General features: G+C 40.4%; 1 protein-coding gene across 1 annotated transcript in view; it reads left to right on the top strand.

Annotated features, from left to right (window-relative positions):
- The window catches only part of LOC126753891 (zinc finger protein ush), a 232,292-nt gene that overhangs the window by 167,403 nt on the left and 42,097 nt on the right, over window positions 1–22,792 (top strand). The window contains exon 2 of the mRNA XM_050465639.1: window positions 20,035–20,079. Within this exon, the coding sequence (XP_050321596.1) occupies window positions 20,035–20,079 (45 nt within the window). The remainder of the gene's footprint in view (window positions 1–20,034; window positions 20,080–22,792) is intronic.

A 22,792-nucleotide genomic window follows, 5' to 3' on the forward strand; every position in this document is an offset into this window, starting at 1 on the left:
AGCAAGGTGTTTGTGTGTGCGTGTTGTTGTTAGTGGTGGTGGTGGTTGGTGCGCTTGTGGCATGCAATGTCGTAATGTGCCGCCTGGCTCTGCATTCGTATGAGTTCATTTCAGTGCCTTCCGTTTGCTGTCGCCTTGTTGTTGCAGTTGTTGTGCCCTCGCGTAGGTGTGGGCAAACATTGTACTGTTTTTGTTGTTGCTGCCGCTGTTATTATATACATTATGTAGCGTCGCGCTCTTATCGCTCGCTCAGTTACAGTTCGCTTGCAGTTTTTAAAGTTGTGGCATATTTTATTTCACTGCTTATCGCCCAAAGATCAATTTTAATGTTATTCCTTACACACGGCAAAATTACAGAATAAGCAAACAAACGCACCGACTGACAAACGTAGACATTGTTGTGTTTCAAGGTACACCGAGCGTCGGTAAAATAGATAAATACGGGCATTCATCAATGTCTGGCATCTAAATGCAAACAGTAGCGAATTGCTGAGACACCGAACGGAGGGCGAAGTCAAATATGTCCAAACGAGTGCTGAGGAGTAGGAGTGGAGAACGGAAATAAATGTCAAATCGATCTTCTTGTAAAGTGTTGGTTAGCATAAGTGTCATTTAAGGACCCACTTGAAGTCCCACTTCTCAATTTTTATATTCTCCTTCAACGGTTATGTTATCAAGTAAAGAATTACCGAGTTTCAACCCTTTCGAATCTCCACTTACACTTAAAGCAAATGGATTTCATGAAAATCTTCCCCTATTAGAAATAAATTTTTTCCACCGTTAGAAAATTGTTTTTTTTTTTTTTTGATCTCACAGGATCTCTATTTAAACGTAAAGCGAGTCGCTTATTCTAAGATTGTGTTCCGCTGACAACTACATTGTCATAGAGAACATTTGCTGCCGATTTTGGATGGACCTTAAGAATAAAAACAATATTAGAATTAATTCTTTCTCTCCCTGTCTCTTTTACTTTCACGCATGTAACCGCCCAACTGTCCTCTTCTTAGTTTTGTTATAATCTTTGTAATAAAATTTGGAATTTTTTACTTCCCAATCAGAAGAATACTGTTAATGCGAAAGCCAGATCAATTCTTCCAATTACACCAACGTGACACAATGTATTGTCTTGATGAAAAAGGACTTTCTTCTTTTTTCCCATAGGTTGCTTTTCCGGAATCTAGCTAAAAGTTCAAATAAAGCTTTATAAAAGTCTCTTTTAAGGCTAGTCGAACAATATTATTCTAACTGCTTACCAAAATAAAGACGTCTTAAGTTTGCTAGTTGGCACTTTCGACTTTATTTTTTACTCGTGTGCATTTGGAGTAACATGATTGGGCCATATCTCATCCATTCTCATTTATCCAATCATAGAGCCATCTAAAAAGTAGTTATAAAGCCTTAATCCACGACAAGACGAGTTTTAGAACTCACAATCTTTCCTCGAACAGGTGTCAGTACACTAAGAACCAGCAAAAACTTTATAAGAGAGCTCTGTACTATATTTTTTCTGAGCTGGCCTCAAATATCGATACACCTAATATTTCATAGTAATGTGAGAAATATATTAATGATATGCAATGTGACAAAAAAGTACCCGGACGAAAACGCCTCAATACTTTCAAACTCCCTATTGAGCGTCTGTCTCTCCGGAACAAATTCATGATGCACCAACGGACGAATATTTAAAAAAAACAATAAGCATTGCCTTGATTTTTTTGGCTTCGGCTCGTTTTTTCCTCTCCATTCCGATGATTGTTGATTTGTTTGCATGTCAAGCTTATAAACCCATGCAGTTACAATGCTCTCCATGAATGTGGGGGATTGGAATTCGCACGATCAAGCATGTCCAAAGAGACCAGTTTACGGTACTCTTTTTAAAAGAATTCAGCTTTATCGGGACGAGTCAAGAAAGAACGCGTTTCCTACGCAAAATAACCACCTAAATCATTCGAACGGACTCGCGAGAGGTGTTGAGCTGTCTTGCCATCTCTCTATCACTCGCCTGACGTTTTTCAATCACCATATCCTTTACTTTCTTAATATTTTTATCAGTTGAAGAGGGCGTAAGTCGTCCAGAACAAGGCATGTCCTTAACGATCTCTCGACCTTCTTTGTAGACTATGTACCTCTCATAGGCTTGTGTTGTTGATAAAAATGAATCAACTTAAGTCTTCTTCAACATCCGCAATGATTCCGCACACGAAATTCGATTAGAATCCACGCCCATTGTCAAAGTTCTCTGGAAGGCGAGGTATAATTTCTACTAAGTAATTATTGAAATATAAATAACTTCTTCTGAACTATCCATATTACGACTTGGGTTAACCCATCTTGGATCTCACAATAAGCATCAAGAGATTAATAATAGGCTAAAGACGTTTTGCCAACACAAGAGGGTTTTAATAAATTTGAATGTGTTTTCTGGAGACATTAAGGGTCGGTCCATCGGTTTAACCATAATAGCTAACTTAACCTAATCTAAACCTTATAAACATAAATAGGTGGGAAAATTTGTCCGTGTGCCCGTCCGTCTGTCTGCATATACGCGAACTATTTCTTCAGTTATTGAGATATGGATCTGAAATTACTCACGTTCTTTCCTCTGCAAGCAGTTGAACATTTTTCGAAACCGCCGATATCGAATTACTACAGCGTACATCTCCCATGGAAACCGACCGATCAAAGTCTAATTTTGTAGGGAAAACTTTTTTATTTGACAACATATATTCGCTAAATTTGACCTGTTTCCAAAGCAACAGTATAATATTCGAAAAACTTGTTCAAATCGACTACCATGCAAAAAGACCGCTCAAAATGAAGTTGTTGTAAGAAAACCTATGAAGAATATTATAGCTTCGTTTTTTTTTTTGTTTCACTTAAAATTCTGAGCGAAAAACTGCAATTGATAACAGTTTAATCTAACTATGCAGATCAGACGATAAGCGCCGAACATAACAGGACACAGAAACTGTTTGTAATGTGTACGAGCACAAAGTCCATTGCCATTTCAAACAACAGAGCTCGAATCCGCCCCTGTAGTAATGACTTACGGCTTATCAATGTGAAACAGATACGAGCAGAGGATGATGTGTTTATCGCAAAAGCGGTGAAGCGACACCCACCAGCAAAGGCAGTGCCTATCAGCCAGCCGTCAGCAGACGTAAGCCCCTGTGGCAACTTGATAGTGAGCTTAGCAATTAAACAGCAACACATATGCAAGAAGAAATACACACACACACATATTTATGTTATTATAGAATACAAAAGGTGTATGTGTGTAAGTGTGTGTGAGCTGTTGTATGATAATTTGCGATAGTGCATACGCACAACAACCCTAAAATGAAAATTTCCCAATGAATCTAATTAAAAGTCAACAATGTACGACAACAGCAACAATACACCACTGGTGTTGTGAAAAAAGTTTGTAAATATGCGATGGTAAGGCTGATTGTTGTTGTGGGGCTGTTGGTGTTAATAATTTCGGCATTACTTCTAGTTGACAGCCACTGGTGCTGGTGGTGGTGGTGGAGCGAGTGGTGCTGGTGGTGCTGGTGGCATAGGCCAACAATGATGGATTGTACAGCAGCTGAGTAGGCGCATGCGCAACACAGAACAGCTGATTGCTGAGCAAATACAAATACGAAAAGGTAAATAAGCCAAATATTTTATAGAGATTATGCTCAAGTAGAGAGAGAGAGAGAGTACAATCAGAGAGCAGCTGAGTGAAACGAAAAACAACTCAAGTGCGAATGAGTATTTGCACAGGCAAGTGTGTGTGTGTGTGTGTCTGTGTGATGCGACCGCCAAGATACCGGCGCTATTATTATAATGCCAAGAAAATGCAAACAGCGATAAGAGTTTACGTTGTGGCGGACAAGCGAACGCAGAGCAACATTAAAATTGATCAGAGAAATTTGATAACGGGCTCCGGCTAAGCAAAGCCCAAATAAACCATACTTAGCAAGCTAGCGCAAGCATTTATTGCAGGATATACATGGACGTCCAAATACATGTGGTGTGTGTGTGTGTGGCTCTGTGTAAATCAGCCGCTGGGGGGCCAGAGGAAATGCCAAAGCGGGCATGAGCGCGCACTATCTTACCGCTCACGCGTACTCCGCTCACTTCACGCTGCCACAACTCACTTGCTGCCCACAGTCAAGACGGCTGATTTGTTTGTTGGCTGACTAACAAGTCAGTCGGTTGGCTGATCGACCGTCCGACACAGGCAGATAAATAGATAAACATCCGTCTACGGTGGCGGGCAGCAGCAGCAACAGCCGCAGCACTATCAGCGGCGGCTGCATACATACATACATACAACGGTCCGCTAGCCAAGTGTAGTGACTCGCTCATCATCCGTCGCCCGTCGTCCGGCGACCGCTGTACGCTCATTGCCTCACAGCAGCGCTCGGTTTCGGTTTGACTGGTTGCTTGGCTGGTCGGTTGGTCGGTTGTGGCATTGTGTAGCGTCAGATACAGATACAATTATATGAAACGCCTTATCGCCGCACAATAATCAGAATTCCATTAGCTGTAGACTCGCTATCGCACAAAAGCATCGCTCATCGTCTCAACTTGCCACAGCCGTACAGCCAAAACTCATACATACATATATACATACATACTTACATACACCACACATATGCAAGTACAAATCAACAGATACAAAGTACACAAAACAAAACTCATTTCGACGACTGTGTGCCGTGTTTTGTTTTATTTTTTTGCTTCAATTCGGTCTGGTTATGGTTTCTCGCTTGGGTCACAGTTCGACACAAAATGTTGCGATTGGCATTGGACGTAGTGACGATTCATTCGCATTATTAGTATGCAACATTTTCTATGTGTATGCATGTATACATGTTTGTGAGTTTGTATGTGCGTTTATGTATGTATGTTCATTCATAGCTGCCAAATAATGTGTAATGCACCGTGTACCGATTTGCTAAATATAACAGGTTTTTTATTCAACATAGTTCCCTTCAAGTATGTTACACTGATTATAGCGACCCTTCAATTTCTCGATTCTATTTTTGTGGTACGATTTGCTTTTTGCCGCAAAATAGGCCTCAGTTTCGGCTATCACCTCTTCATTCGACGATCTTTTTACCAGCGAGCATTCTTTTGAGATCTGATAACCGGGGGGCCGGATCTCACGATGCAATGTCGTGATGAAACTGTGTTTTCTTTTTCTTCAAATGCGGCCACTTTTCAGTGATTTCGAATGGTGCAATAATGCTATGTAATAGTCACTATTGGTGGTCCTTCTTTTTCACCATAGTCGATAAAAATTATTCCATGCGCATCCCAAAACTCAGACGCCGTAACCTTGCCAGCCGACTGTTGCATTGTTCCACGCTTTGGAGCGAGTTTATCGTGTGCAGTCCACTCGAATGACTGTCGATTGAACTCCGGAGTGAAATGTTAGATCCATGTTTCATCCATTACCATATTTCGATGCAAAAACTCGAAGTTAATACGCTTGAACTTCGCCAAACGCTGCTCCGAATCATCAAGTCATCGTGGTTTTTGGTCAAAAATGGGCCCCCGCGGCACCCACTTAGCAGAGAACTCAAATATTCGTAAATGATATGATTCAGTTGATATTTTTATTATTATTTCGTTAAATTTCAATTTACGGTCATTAAAAATAATTTTGTTGATTGTTTTCATGTTTTCGTTGGTAACAACCCCTTTTGGGCGTCCATTGTCACCGTGTCTAAACTTAGCATACCAATTCTGGAGTAGTGCCGGGAAACTAATCGAGCCAAGTTTTTATGGGGCCAACTAAAGTGTGCTGCTTATTTCGTGGTTTGTTCAGCGTCGTCCTCGATCGCATCATTGTATATACAAGACGCCTGTACATCCGCGCTCGGATAATATCTTTGTAGTATAATAATCGATACAGCTTCGCCTGAAACTGTACAATATGCCGATATCTTTTGAGCAGTTGAGCGATACTGTTGTTGTTTTAACGGAAATTCAATCCCAGTTGGGATGGTAAATGTCATTTGTGTTGTCGTCGATGTCATCTTGCTATTCAACATTTGAGTGTAACGGTAGGCCCAAGAAACGTGCTGTTTCGACGGGGTCGGACCAAAAGGAGGAAGGTGTTAGATGGGTAGGGTTTGTAGGGCATGCAAAGAGGTGGTCAGTGTCATGCGGAGACTCGTTGCATGCAGGACATACATTGGGTATGTCAGGGTCTATTCTGGATAAGTAGGAGTTTAACCTGCTACAGTATCCAGAACGAAGTTGCGCAAGGGTCACACGTGTTTCTCGCGGCAGCTGGAGCTCTTTGGTTTGACTCCAACAACGCCATTCACGGGAAGGGAGTCGGTGAAGGTGTTGATGGCTCCGCTGTGAATGGCGGTCAGTACCTGTCGAAAGTTAGTTGCGTCCGAAGTCCGGTCGGCGTACTGTACGGCGTCGTCGACGTATTGCAGGAAGGACTTTTTGATGCTCCTAGGTTGAGCGATACTCTTTCAGTTGGCCTAAAAAACTATTACAATATGGAAAACAGACCACGGAATAGGGTAGAACTTTGGGCTTGAAAACTATAAGTCTCAGTAATTTTCCATCTTAATCTATATTCAGGTACTTTGCTGCTCCCTTGCGGAACATCTGGTATCAATGAATGATCTCTTATGCTTTCATATACAAAAAAATCCGCTTTGCGCTCTCTAAATGGTATGTTTCATTCAGTTGGTATAATTATATTCAAAAGGTTTCAAGTTTCAAAGAAACATAGTGCCTGTAAAGAAGACATATCAACATATTCGACATAGTGTCTGTTCTCTAATCTCTCGAAGTTTTCAGACGATCCGTTTTTAGGGCACTATAGACCTAAGCTTGCGGTGCAATCCTCGTCATCTATTCGTTTTTTGCTCGAATAGTATGATCGAATCCGGGTTTTGAAACACAGCATGCATACACAGTAGGTGGTGTTCTTATTCAAAAAATTTCTAAAATTTGCTCAAATTAGCACACTGTGCATATGATTACCCGGCTAGCTGACTGGCTGACTCGTTGTTTCGCCGACTACACATTTCTATACTCGTACATACATATGTACACCACACTCAATATGTTGCGAGTATGTGTCGGAATGATGCATTTGTATGCTCATGTGCGCATGACCAAGCGTTCGTGTTTGTGTGTGGGTTTTCACTAAAGTTTCAGCTGTTGTAGCTGCTTTCGGGCGATGTTATCTAGCTGCGCTGTGCTGTGCGCTTATCAGCGTTTTATCAGTTTTTCATACCCTCCTTTTTGTTTCTGGCTTGCTATTCAACATTTGAGTGTAACTTCACTCGTAACTGAAATCAAACAACAAAACAAAACAAAAGCAAATAAAATAAAACATGGAGCAAGTAAATGAGTAAACGACAAGCCAATGGGGGTAAGCGTCGGCTGAAAGCGTGTGTGTGCGCGCGCGCGAGCGTATCAGTGAACAGGCAGACAGCCAAGTGGAGCAAGCGGTTGGATGACAAGCGGGTGGGCGGTATCAATGCTGATTACTTGGCCGACACACGAACGCTCAACTGATAGCAGTAATATTTCGCTAAACAAGCGCAAAGCTTACGAGCACAGCTTACAAAAGAATTTTGGAGCAAACAAAGCGATTGTATGCAGCGCTACAGCCAAGTATCAAGCATGCTTGCCAGCTGGCCAGCAAACAAACAAGCAAAGTATGCGGCGACCAGACTAAGATAGCAGCACGAACACGCCGTTTTGTAGCAAAGGCAAAAGCGCTCCTTGATAAAGAAGAAGTTCGAAGATAAACGCCCAAAATGGGGTTGGTAATAATCCTGCTGACTAAACAAACCACCAGCAAACGCGTGAAAACTTACTCTCTCTCAGCAGCCATATTTTTTCACTTCGCACAAAGCGCTCAATCGCCACATCCTGTGCTGTCGCTTACTTTCTGCCGCTGCAGCGAGAATTCAACCCTTTTGGGGGCTGCCAGCAGCGCGCCCCATTTAGCTATCAGCTGTGCTAGACGCCAACTACAAATGCGACAACAAACAGCACAGCGCTCACTCAATCGCTTGCAGGCGCTCAGCGCAATGAGCGCGTTTCGACACAGTGAGCGCACATTTCCGCTCCGCAAGCGATTGCCATACCGCTGTGTATGTGTGCACATGAGGCTGTGTGTGTGCGCGCGCGCTCGAATACGATTTCATTGTGGCCGTTTCAGTTGGTCATAGAACGTGAAACGAGCAACATAAGACGCTGCAGTCGGCGCCAAAATATTTCAATACGATACGTCGTGATCCGCTGCGCCGCGCTTGCTACGAATTTATTTGATTTTTTTCAATCGCGTATTGTTTTCGTGAATATAAAGCGCGTTCCAATTGTGTGTTGTTTGTCTTAACTTGGCCCAAATCGCGCAGTATTGTGACGCAAAAAGCGCGCGTAAAATTTAACATTTTCGAAAAATGCGCTAATTAAATCTTCAGAAGATAAACATACGAAATGCAGGCTAATGCGAAAACAACAACAAATGTATGTTGATGCCAGTGCTGTGATAAAAAGCGTATAACACACGTACGCGCTGGCTTACAGCGCCTATGCATGCGAGTTGGTTTCGTTGCGAAAGGGCTGAGCAAAGCAGAATTGCTCAAAAACAAGTGAAATAGCGAAGTAGAAGTGCGGAATAAAAGCAAATAATTTTTACTAAATTTTTGTAAGTGCAAATTACTGCAAATATTCATAAATTTATTGGCTTAAATGGGAAAACAGTGTTCTATTTCATAATTTCGTATGCCCAAAAATTGCTTTTTTTTTTTTTGTTAATATTCTATCAATATTTCGCAGCTGTGAAAATGCTATGCGTGAATTACGGTATTTCCAATCGCAAGTGCATTACAACGGCATTACTCAACTTTCGAAGTGAATAAAAACATCCAATCCAGCAAACAAAAAACAACAAAAAAACGCCATTCCGTCACTCCACAATCCGTTCGTGCATTGTATTCACACACTCACGCGCATGCATACATATGTACGTTGATATCGGTGTTGAGTTATAAAATATGCGGCGATAAAAATCGTCAACATTCAACATTGCTACTCTGCTGCTGTTGTCGTGTTTTTGTGTTTTTTGTTGTTGTTCTTATTTTTGTTGTGCTTCTCGTATATTTGCTTGTGATAAAATCAGCGTGTTTCTTTTTCGCTGTATTGGTGGTGTTGTTGTGCATGTGACTGACTGCTGCTACAAGCACGCTCGCACACACACACACATTCACTCACTCACCGTAGTAGTAACCAGCATTTTGGTGGGGGTGCACACCCCACTCGTTCCTCTCACCAAGTGTTCATTATCGTGCGCTGATATATCGGGATAGTGTTAGTGAGCGAATAAGTGAAGTGAAGAGAGAGAGAGCGTAAAAATAAAGGGCGCATATTGAGCATGCAGTCACAGCTGGCGCACAGTGTTGGATAGCGGTTTGTAAATATAATAATGTTTGGTAAGTGAAAAACTCTTTTTTTTATTCAAAAAGAATGAAAAGTTAATATTGAACCGGTGTATGCTGAGTTAGTGAGTGGCTAAGGCTCTGTGCATGGTTGATTCACACAAAAGAAAAGTTCCGCTTAATCGGGAAAGTGGCTTTTGCTTAAGGGGTTTACGAGTTTCAAAAACTTGATTTTTTTATTGTCTTATTACAACACCTCTAGAATATTGTCCTTAATTTTCAAGTTGATGCGAGTAATGGTTTCGGAGCTACAGCCTTGAGAACTTTTGCGCTAGGCATAGTGCGCCGCCTTTAAACGCCTTGGAAAGATTTCTCGTGAACTACTCAACCGATCTTCATGAAATTTTACACAGATTTTTGAGATACAATTCTTAGAGACTTGGACGAAGGATTTTTTTGATTACAACTATTTAAAAAATGGTCGTGAAATTTTCATTGTCTGACAAATATCCAATTTCCAGTTTTTTTCCTTCGTGCAAGTTTTAAGTTAAGCTTTTAAATAAAACACATATTTTTTCACTTTAGATGATCCTGCAAGGAGTTATCCTGCCAACGCGGGCGCATCTTTTCATCATTTCAGAATTTCTATGTTAATAGTGTGAAAGTAAAAATTCGAAAAATATTTCAGTTTTTCTAAGAGAAAAAATTTTTTGAAAAAGGCTGTTTTTTAAACGAGGATACCCATGTAACCCCTTAATATCGGCCACAATGAATGTACCACTGAAGAGAAAAGTAAAAATATCTCTTAAATATCATCATGATTCACTCTAGTTTCTGAGATATCGATCTGAATTTGCGCAAGTCCTTTTCTCCCCAAAAAGTCTACTATAGCATATAGCTATCATACAAACTGAATAATCAAAATCAAGTTATTGTTGGAGAACTTTTTATTTGGAAGGGTAATATGACTTTGGTGGAACCGAAGTTAACGTTTTTCTTGTTTGAAGATATAAATTGGATATACATACATATAAATTAATAGAAATATTAATTCACTAGACCATATATATTTATAAAAAAAGGGGCGTCGACGAGTTGGTTAAGTGTCATATTATGTGAGGCGGTTGTCAAAAGTTTAAAAAAGATGGGCGGAATTGAAAGTGATAAAAAAATGGTAAAGTCTCACGTGTATGAGATCGAAATCAATTGAATTGTAATACTAAAAGTGATTAAATGGACACATTTGGAGAACGAAAGTAGGGCGAATCAGAATATATGCAATCTAAAGAGTGTCCCAAAATTAACGCAAAATTGGAATTAGATAGTCTTTCGATAGTAATTTTTTTTATTGAATCAGAAAGTACATAAGACGTGGAAAACCACATCGAGCAAATGGCTTCCACGGCTTTTATACACATAAGAACTTTACTCTGTTTCTCTTTATACTGTAAGCTCTTTTCACTCATTATTCCCCTGTTTAATTCACTCAATATTCCCGTCCAGCTACATGGTGCGTGGACGATGACAAAGGTTTTGTGAAAGTGTTATGGTCCTTTGCGCTTTATCAACGCCGAATATTACATTCGATGGAACGATAAGCTGTACGAGATACACGACGGCATTGACATAATTCAGCGAATTAAGAGACAGCGGCTACACTACTAATCCAACGCAGGATTGCTCTTGCTAACAGGTGCTACTTCGGACTGAGTAGGCAATTGAAAAGTAAAGTCCTCTCTCGACGAACAAAAGCCAAACTCTATAAGTCGCTCATAATTCCCGTCCTTCTATATGGTGCAGAGGCTTGGACAATGACAGCAACCGATGAGTCGGCGTTACGAGTTCTCGAGAGAAAGGTTCTGCGAAAGCTTTATGGTCCTTTGCGCGTTGGCCACGGCGAAAATCGCATTCGATGGAACGATGAACTGTACGAGATATACTACGACATTGACATAGTTCAGTAAATTAAAAGACAGCGGCTACGCTGGCTAGGTCATGTTGTCCGGATGGATGAAAACACTCCAGCTCTGAAAGTATTCGACGCAGTACCCGCCTGGGGAAGCAGAGGAAGAGGAAGACCTCCAATCCGTTGGAAGGACCAAGTGGAGAAGGATCTGGCTTCGCTTGGAATATCCAATTGGCGCCAAGTAGCGAAAAGAAAAAACGACTGGCGCGCTGTTGTTAACTCGGCTATAATAGCGTAAGCGGTGTCTACGCCAATAAAGAAGAAGAAGAAGGCTACACTAGCTAGGAGAGGAAGAGGAAGTCCTCCACTCCGCTGGAAGGACCAGAAGAAGAACGATCTGGCTACACTTGGAATCTCTAATTGACGCCAAACAGCGAGAAGGAAGAGCGACTGTCGCGCTGTCGATTTACATAAGGCGGCAAATTTAAAACTTGCGTTACACCCTTTGGACACACTTTATATTTAAGTACTGTAAAATGTTAGTTTACTGCTGCTATGTCCGAATTTTCAATTCACACAGTTTTCGTCAGGATTCGAAGAGGCGGTATGGTTTAACATGAGCAGATATTTGAGACAGGAATACTCATGCCATAGAGAAGAGATGCCGTTTTAAGGATAAAACAATTTAAAGTATTCCAAGCAAAAACTTTGTTTGCAGATTCTTCGTTAAGTAACAGTGTTGCACGTACTGACAAGTAATTCTCTGGAAGCAGTAGAACAAACGTCTTTTTCTTGTAAATAAAAAAAAAAGAACAGGTAATTGGGAGAACTCATATCATCAATAAAAAGTGAAAGCATTTTTATATTAATGTATCAGAGTACATACTAAAAATTTTCACGAAAATTTTACCAAACCTTGATTAAGACGTAAGTCTCCCATCCCGAAATAGGTGTTTTTGATATAGAAAAGCTGTGTATATGATATCAATATAAACGATTTAGCAAAGTATGTTCTAATCCTTCATACATATGTGAAACCACTTGAAAAATATTCAAAGTCCGCATAAGGCTCCACCGAGCTTTGAGTAAACATTAAACTAAACGTCGGACGAAACTAAATAAAAGATCAACACTTCAGTCGTTCAAAGGAGAAAGATATCAGCACCTAATGAAACAAACTACGATATTATTTTCAGTGGACTTTTGCTATAATGCATCGAGGCCCGAGATTTTAAAAACAATTTAATAATAAAGAGAGTACTTCGTGTTTCCTTTTACAACATTATATTAGATATTAAAATTGAATATAATCCAATTCGTTTTCTTATAGTATTGTCAGACGGCAGCGTTAAACCAGATTATTTGCATTTTTCGGGATTAATTCAGGAGTTACCACAGCTAACTCCGTTGCTGAATCCAAAAATAACTCTCAAAATTTTAGGGAGTTTGTGAGATTTTCGTTGGCAACTTTTGTAATAAAAAATGGTTTGGTAAAAATTGGTCGGCTAACAACCGTAATGTTTATCTTCTATCAATTTTCATTGAAAATATTATAAAAAGGACAATGAGCTGTTTATGAGAGTTTCAAACTCGCATAGCTGCCGTCTGTCACCTACAAATTTGGATCTGATTAAGGGCGCAGTTAATCCGGATTAACGCTGCCGTCTGTCAAGGCTATTAGACAAAATATCTTCAATTCCCTACCACAATATAATGGAGCACTCCCATATTAATCGAAGAGTAAACCGAAGCTCTGCTGGGTGATAATTTATCATACCCATACATGCACATATATGGGCTTGTAGATATCATATAATATACTACATGCACACTTCTCATACCAAATCATAAGCAATTCAAATTACTGCTAAATAACTGCCAAATCGACTGACTAACATCTGCACGAATACTTAATATGTAACTGACTATATTCACGCCTGACAGTGTTGGACTTCCTGCCTACCGTCTGCCACCACAATTGCCAAACGCTGAGCTCAGCAAATACACCAGCCAACCATGCGAGCGAACAAATAAACGATCAGCCGGCTGAGCAGCCTTACGGCCAAGCCGCTTGCCAGCCAACCCGGCAGCCGGCTAGTCACTCAGTCAGCCGACCGACCTGCCTACATATTCCTGCATCACTCTACAGGGGAATATTAAGTGTTGTTGTTGGTGTTGCTGCTGCTACTCCAACTCGGATTGTTATCAGTTTACTATCTGTTGGATACATTCATTTATAAAAACACACACAAACACACATACAACGCCGAAACACGTGCACAACACACACAACTGACAATTTTACACGCATTTGACTGCATATGTGTTTGTGTGGAAGCGTTTAGCGCATGTGTGTGGGTATGAGCATACGGTATCTACGATCTAGAAATGAAGAAGGAGGAAACAAAAACAAAAAGTAAAACAACGAATTCTGCGGATTGTTGTTATTATTGTTATTATAATTCCTTGAAGTGAATATCAGCAAAATTTAATCACATTCTCAACACAAAACACAAAAATACAAGAACACCAAAAAAAGCCACAGAGCTCAAGCCAAAATCGAGCGCAAAAGACGCGGCCAAAGAAGTTGGGGAAAAAGGCCGGGGCCAGCGGCAGAGAACGAACAGCGAAATTGTCGAAATATGTGCATGAATATAGCATATCCATATGGATATGAGCGCTTTTGTAGCGTAAATCCAACATTGGTATTTACATACATACATGCATACACACATATGTATATGCATAGCGGCAAACAATCATTTATACAATCAGCAAGTTAACTACGAACAATAATGGAGTACAATGCGATACGAGTTGGAAAAAATACACATTGTTTCACTTGAAACAATTATTATTCCCTTAAGATATCAACAATAACCGCAACAAAAACAACCAACCATTATGGCATATATTAAACATATGCACATCAAGCACACAAACACACACACACTCATGCAAGCACACAAGTGCTATCTAAGTATGTATGAGCGCTCATATTCTCGGTAGCGATTGTAATGTAAATTTGTTAAGAGGGCGAACTAAAGTCTTTGATATGCGAAAAAACAACAACAACAACAACAACATATAGCGCACCATCGCCCGCTTGGAGTGCAGTGAGCCATCGCGCTGTGTTAGCTTGAAGTCGGTGGCTTGCTTTGGATTAACTTTAATCTAGCGAGCAGTTGGCGTTGGTGGGCGGTGGAGCAGCTGCTGCCCGGTTTCCGCGGAAAGCGATGTGTTATCATGGCATTTTTAATTTTAGTGTTTACTTTTCTACCAGCAGAGTTATGATTTCATCTCGTTTTGATACCCAGCTCATTGCTGTGTTTGATCAATTAAATACAATATATTTAAATGCAAGAAGTTTTTCCTGGAAATCGGACGCTGTGGTTTTTACAAGAAACTTTTATCGCTGCTGTATGAGTGGACAAGAAGATATGAGTGGAAAAAGTGATTACTAAGTTTTAACGGGTGATCCAAGCAGAGGTACTTTTTTCAGTGGCCATTTTTGACAGATCATGTGTGAGTTTTGTACAACTTTCATGTTATTTTGGTTCAGTATTGTTTGGTATTTCATCATGGAAAGACTTAGGCCTGAACAACGTTTACAATTCGTTCCACTTTATTACGAAAATTCACATTCTGTAAATTCATTATTGAATAATATTCTTTCGAATAGACGTAGTACGCAACGAGAGTGTACACGAAGACCGTGGAGAGTCCATTTGGACGTCGATTTTTACGTCGAAGCTCAACTTAAATCCCAGCGACATCGCTTCGCTCTATGGGCTCTTGAAAAGTTCCCAGAAGATCCGACGTTTTCGAGCCAAATTTTGTTCAGCGATGAAACCCATTTCTGGCTCTTTTAGACGAAAAGCAGCCTGAAGAGATTCAAGAACTGTCATTTCTCCCAGAAAAAAAAACGTCAATGGCGACTGTTAACGCACCATTTTATGTCTGAAATTGAAGCCCGTGCTCTCGGCTTCGGCACTTGGTTCCAACAATACGGCGCCACTTCCCACACATCGCATCAATCAATGATTTATTGAAAGAACACTTTGGTGAACAGATAATTTCACGTTTCGGGCCTGCCGATTTGCCATCGAAATCGTTAGACTTTTTCCTGTGGGTATATATGCGAAGTCTAAAGTTTATGTGATGTAGATGCGGTTAACATTTTAAAGAAATAATCTTCAAATCTTCAAAAAACAAATGGCAAAGAATGTTATTGAGACTGAAAATAAACATTCCCCATTAAAGTTGAAGTTTCTGTTTTTTTTTTTTAAGTAGAAAATCTCGAAATGGATCATTCCTTATATTCTTCTATAATATTCCGTAGAATGTAGCGTATCGAAAAAACTATACGAACTGTTCAAGCACTCGATGCAAACTTGGGCCGTTCTGAACGCAGGCGCATATTTGGTAAAGAAAGAAAAAGTTCCCTTACGAAGCCCTTGAGTAGTAGTCATGCTGTAGAATACCTGACCTTGACGCGAGTTTCAATAGACTCTGCGGCTTCAGTAGCGATACGTCTTCCAGTGTCTCATACCGTGATATGCTTGCCCATAAGGGACAAGTGCACAAGAGATGCTCCATTGTTTCTCACGGACCTTGCCTTTGTGACCTGGCACACATGGAAGTGAAGTCGTTTTGTTTTGGTAACACTCTTCACTGCTGTCCTGATTTCCAAGACACTTCTGTCCGATATGCCCAATGAGGATAAAGTCTTGATAGCTGCAGGTCTGTTCACGCAGATTTTACCCTGAAGTTGTCTGCTGATGCATTAGATGCTGGCTCCTCTCTGAATAGCAAAGACCTTTGCTTGAAATATACTGCAGTGATCCGGCTTAAGTTTATACTATATGTATTATAATTTTAAAATTTAACTTTCAATTTGTATGTCCATTAATTAACCCTTTCTTCCATTAACTCATTTCCCCCAATAAATGCCATATTTTTTATTACACAGACTGTTTAACCGATAATCGCTTAGAAAGCTCGATTTGCATTCAATTAAATATAATTATTATTTAAGTAATTAGAAGTATTTAAATAACATTTCAACTGCTTAATTATGGATTCAATTATTCACTCTGATGATTTTATTGAATTCTTTTTTATTCTCTCATAACACAGATTTCACAGGGTTGCATGGGAAGCTTCCATTAACTGACTGCCAATAAAATACTAAATAGTCAATTAGTTAATTGTTCATTGTATGGTAAATTTAGAATAGAGTAGCCTAGTGCAAATTGAGCAAAGGGCTGAAGTTGTCTTAATTGTCGAATAAACAGTACGTTTGGAGTAAACCTCTCATCGATTTAACTTCAATTTTAACTGACTAACTAGCTAACTTACTTATTTAATAATTATTTAATAATATCACGAGTATAGAATTATTAACAGTAACGAGGAATCAATCAGTTCCCTCTCGTTACACTTAACTCAACGATGCTTCAACTCTTTTAACTGACCGTCTAAAAAATATGTTTTCTGCAGGTATTTTAAACAGGAATCTTTGTCGTCAATATGAATGGGGCAGCGACCGATTAGACAATGGCTGCGGTGAAGGTGTGAGCAGATGCGTTGCCATGATCGCAGAATATTTTATTTTTCGTTTTTAAATTCGATTTGAAATCCACCTAATAATTAGGCACAGTGCAACGCGTTCTGTCCACCTTCAGGTTGTCGATATACATACATTGACGGTCCTTTCCCATCCAGCCGATAAGACAGCCTTTGTCAGTTGAAATCTACTATTCTGTGCAGTCCTTGGCCAGTTGATCCATGTTACGCTGACGGTCACGAAATGATTCAAAAACTCCTTTCTCATTATTCGGAGAAAGCAAACACGGCATCCGCCGACAGCTTTCCCATGCTCAATACAAGATGTTTCCGGAAAAAAACCGAACTTTATATTTAAATCTGCAGCACTAAAAAGATACGTTCATCCTCATTCAAACGCAATTAATATTAGGTTGTCAAAAAAGTATTGCGGTATTTTTATTGAATTTTCAATTGTTCATAAAATTGGTTACAATAATGCGATTCAAGTCAAATATGCGCCGTTTTGTTCGATGACGCGTTCCCAACGAGATGCCAACTTCATAATGCCCCTCTTATAGAAGTTCGCTTCCCTATTGGCAAAAAACTCGGAGAGCCAATTTTCACAGGACTCTCTTGTGGCCAACTTCAGACTACCAAGCGCGTTTGCCATGGACAGACACTTGGTGCGGGATCCGGACTATACGATGGGTGCAAAAGAACCCTCCATCCGAGCTCCCGGAGCTTCTGGCGCGTCACTAAAGATGTGTGTGGCCTGGCGTTGTCCTGATGGAAGACAATTCGGCCTCTGTTGATCAAAGATGTCCTCTTCTGCATAAGTGCTGCCTTCAAGCGGTCCAGTTGTTGGCAGTACAGGTCCGAATTGAGCGTTTGGCCATAGGGGAGCAGCTCATAGTGGATTATTCCCTGCCAATCCCACCAAACACACAGAAGAACCTTCCTGGCGGTCAATCCAGGCTTGGCCACCATCTGGGCCGCTTCACCGCTTTTCGACCACGACCGTTTGCGCCTTACGTTATCGTAAGTGACCCACTTTTCATCGCCCGTCACCATACGCTTCAAAAACGGGTCGATTTTGTAGCGATTCAGAAGCGATTCGCATGCGTCGATACGGTCAAAGATGTTTTTTGCGTCACGTTGAAACCATCGTTGTGCGGTGGAAATGGAAACTGCATCGGGTCCATAAACTGCACAAATTTTATTGGCGGCTTGAGATGCATTTTTGCCTTTATCGTAGTAGTACTGTAAAATATGCCGTATTTTCTCATTATTTTGCTCCATGTTTGCGACGCTATAACTCACGAACGACTTAAAAGAAACGACAATCAATCGAGCACGTGTTAGCGCGTGAAATGAGCTTTCCAAAAAGGTAAAGCATGACCCGATGCGACGAAAACTAGAACTACGCGCTTTCAGCGCCAACTAGCGAAAATACGGCAAGACTTTTTTGACAACCCATTATGTACCATATAAAGCTGACTTAGAGTTGCGGTATAGAAAAATTGTGCAGTGGCCACGCGGATCCAGAGTATAATGTGGGGGATAATAAAATTATGTACTGGCAACTCAAAGTCATTTTCTTCGTAGAATGTGACTTATGATGGAAATAATGTATAATTTATTTTGAACTCTCCGCAGATAGCTGGTTTCTTTACTTCCCCCTCTGCCCATATTTCGGCTAGATTTGCTTTCTTCGCCGAGGATCAATCTATGTACATATGCCATTTGTTTTAATATCTCCTTCATTTTTTCAATTCGTTTAACTTTTTAAATATAACTATTTCTGGTGGCGCCACCTATTGGTGGGTATATGAAATAAAAAGTTTGATCTCTTGTTGACATTTCGTAAAAATTTTAAGACAATTGGATAACTACAATCGATGTTATCGATCAAAAAGTGACAGCAGCTTTTGGTCATCGGTCGTAAAATGCATTTTGAACAAAGAGCAAATATTAAATTTTGTTTTAAACTTGGGAAAACGTTTACTGAAACATTTCAAATGATGAAAAACGTTTATGGTGATCAGTGCCTATCCCGTAGTAATGTGCATGAGTGGTTTAAGCGATTCTAAGAAGGTCGTGAGGACCTCTGTGACGGTCAGAAGTCGGCCGTCTTCAGAAGTCAAAAACAAAGACTATGCTGATTTGTTTTTACGATTCCGAGGGTATTGTACACCGCGAGTTCGTCCCACCTGGCCAAACGATTAATGCTGTGTTTAACCTTTGTATTATGAAGCGTCTTTTGTCACGCATTCGTTGTGCTCGACCACAATACCGTGAGGCAGGGTCCTGGCGCCTGTTGCACGATAATGCGCCGTGTCATCGGTCGACGCTTGTCAGTGATTTTTTGTCAAAAACCTGCATATTAACCATTAATCACTCACCCTACTCACCTGATCTGGCACCCTGTGATTTTTACCTATTTGGAAAACTTCATTTGCCCATGAAAGGACACTGGTTTCAGGACATTTCAGCTATCCAAAAGGCGACGATCGATATTCTCAAGAGCATTCCGAAAAATGACCTTAAACACTCATTTGAAATGCTAATTGATCGGGCTAAACGCTGTATCGAAGCACAAGGAAACTACTTTGAATGAAAAAATGTAACTTTTGAAAAATATTTATTTTTTGTTGTTTTTTTTAACAGTCCTGTTTCTTTTGCGATAGACCTTGTATATCGTGTGGAGAATGTTTAATTTTCAGTAGACTAGACCAGACGAATAATGAACCTTAATAGACTTAATATGCAGTTCTAAAATAGCTTTAAGCGAAGGAAACTATACCACTCTTCTGAAAATACTTTGCTTACCAATTGGCGAAGATTAAAAACTTATCAGTGTACAGGTATGATGTACATGCTCTTTCGGCAATTTTTTGGCAAAGCTGTTCTCCCTACTCACTCAACAATCTGTCTACAGTCAAGCCAAAAGGACAAAGTATATATTAACGATTTTGTGAAAATATGCAGTTGATGGCCTCTAGGGTCAATGGTTCCATACTAACTAGAAATAATTTTATATACTAAATAAATAAATTTCGAAATTTTCTTGTTCAATTGGTAAAAATCTCTTTTTTTTAAGTCTATTAAATGGCTTGAAATACAACTTTCACATTAATGCCGATTTTAACATTTTCATTACAGGTGATTGCTCTGAAACAACAGACGAGATGACAGCCGATAGCAGAGGTGAGTAGTCAAGAGAGGTGTCTCATATACATACGATTTCTTCTTTTAATACATTAATGGAAATTCACATAGAGTTATATAAAAACATCAATGCTTGTTGAAAAAATTTGCATAAACAAATTGGTGCAGGGGCACACATTCCTCAGCAGCACTAAATAAGAGTCGGAGAGATTCAATAATGGTCACATAAAATTTTTAATGCGCACGATATTCAATATTAGACAACAAACAAATATATTTACATTTATGGTCAGCTGTGAAAGTTGCCATCAAAACAGACCATAAAATTACTAAATTAAATTTCACACCCGACAGGCAAAAAGCCATTGAATAAAAGCAGAGTCAGAGAGTTTGAGTAAAATTTTGACCCAAACGCTGGCAGTGTGAGAGCGGGTTGGTTAAATCGAAATTAATCAGAATCTTTATTGCCCAATGCCACTTTGGCGAAAGAGTATGTCTACACATAAAAATCAATCAATAAAAGCGAATGTTTAAAAGTGCACAGCAAAAAGGTTTAAAATAAAAAGCCAGTATAAAGAGTGGAAGGAGCACAGATAAGAACGCGTGCATTAATGCAGGCCCACATACACACACATACACTGTCAACTAATAATAGATTTATATGCGCTGCTGGGGCGTGATCAGTGCTGCTGGTGGCCAGCGCTTGGCTGTAAAGTCGCGTGCTAAGCAACAGATAACATTTTATACACCGATTTGTATGTGCGCATGTATTTAGCATGGAGTTTATCGCCATCTGCAGCAACGCAGCAGCAGCATTGACACCGCCACTGGCCACCAGCGACCGCATATCCTTTGGCCACCGACGGCAGCCAACCCTGCAATGCGTCAGCGCTTTACTCGCATTATTTTGCCAATAAAAATTTAATCTTCTTCGATCCTAAAGCAGCCGCCGATCTCTCCTCTCCCGCCGTGGCACGCTATCGGTCACCCCTTTCGGGCGCATCGTGCTGCGGTGGTATGCACATTCGCAGCCATTTGAAGTTCCTTTTTTGTATTATTTTAATGCCGAGCTTTATCTGTCATAAAAACACACCGACCAGGCGGCGCTGATGCCAAGCGGCCAATTGTGGTGTGTGTGCATGGCTGAGTGGGTTAATCAGAAATGTCGGGGTGGCAGTGCCGGAGTGTGTTTGTTTGCTAAGGGCGACGCTGTTGTTGGTGTTATTGTTGCCTGTCTGTTCACACGCAACCCCTTTTCTCGAGTATCATTGGTCTAACCACCCGGAATCCCTTTGACTTTTTGTCATTCGGAAATTGACTATGATATACTTGACAGAGCGCACACAGCCACACCCCTGTCGACAAGTCGCCCTTGTCATTGCGGCGTGTGAAAGCGGGTCCGGCTGTACTTTCGTCGCAATGCCTTCGTGCGCTTTCCTGTGAATCTTTCGTATGTAAAGTGGATTTGCATGGCGGTTTTGCTGTGGCCCAAGTGTCACAGTATGTTTGCGCATGTGTGCGTGTGAGTGGGTGTGTGCGGGTCATCATCGGTGTCAAATCAAATAATATAATGCGCAATCAAAAGCACCATCAACCGTTAAACTGAAAATTGCTACCTAAATTGCTGTTGGCTTAGCTGGCTCAGCGGAGGAAAGCTGGTGGTTGGGGGAGAGTTTCTCACTTCGGTCACTTAATACTTTGATGCCGTGCTGTGGCGCTAAGCCGCAATTAGATAAGTGCATTAAAATTAATAAATTGCGATTAGCAAAACATAAGCGGATTAAAATATATTTATAGGATTTTCTATCCCGTTTAGGGGCCAAACTTTTCCTGGTACTCATTGGTATTTTTTGCAAAAATTTTACATTTTCTCTGGAAAAATAGCAATGTTGCATAAGGTATTTAATTAGATTATTAAATATATGTTGGCTGACCGAATTTAAGGTTATGTAAAGGTGGTATTATTCCCAAGCCCTCAATACTGTTTTTCCATCATTAAAATTATATTGTGACTTTAACGAATTCGACTTGCTGTCTCTATACAAGTACGTATTATACTTGTTTTATCTCACTAACATTTCAGACTAGTTTAAGTTCCTTTTAAAAGTGGCTATTTTTGCCTAGACGATTTAGGCCAAGCCACGTTCGCATGTATCCTGCCTTTATCTCTCCTTCTGTCGATATCATTGGCTATAACACAAAATATATACAAGTTTAAAGGATATGGACAAATCCATTTAGGTGTTCAGAACATAGATAAGTCAAGAGGCCAATCTCCGTCCGTTGTGTTAGATCTTAAGAATCTTACAAATCTTATCACAAATTTGTTGAGGCGGCTTATGTCAGTTTCGGTTATGTCTCCAGGTTCGCCGAAGATAGCACTGCCGAGATGTTTCATCTTCAGTCTTGCAAAGTCAGGACAATGGAGGAGAAAGGGCATGTGTGTTTCCGCCTCACCCTTTTCCCTACACCTTTAACCACTTGTGTCGAACGCACTGTTATCGCGCTCAGGGCTAGCGTTGCCGCTCTGCTATCGGACTGAATGCTCGCCATCCTGAAAGAGGCTCCACTTCTTACAGTACGTCTATCCCCACCTAAACAGCAGGAACTTCTGTCTGAAACACAGCAGCCTAAAGCTAAAATTGTCGGTTTGCACCTCTTTTCCAGCGACTCTTCGCCAGCCACATATTCCTCGTCGGTACTAGAGTACAAATAAAAAAAGCCGCCACGAGTAGCCTCTTTTTTCAGCGAC

The sequence above is a fragment of the Bactrocera neohumeralis genome, chromosome 3, assembly GCF_024586455.1.
Source record: "Bactrocera neohumeralis isolate Rockhampton chromosome 3, APGP_CSIRO_Bneo_wtdbg2-racon-allhic-juicebox.fasta_v2, whole genome shotgun sequence".
Classification (NCBI taxonomy): Eukaryota; Metazoa; Arthropoda; class Insecta; order Diptera; family Tephritidae; genus Bactrocera; species Bactrocera neohumeralis.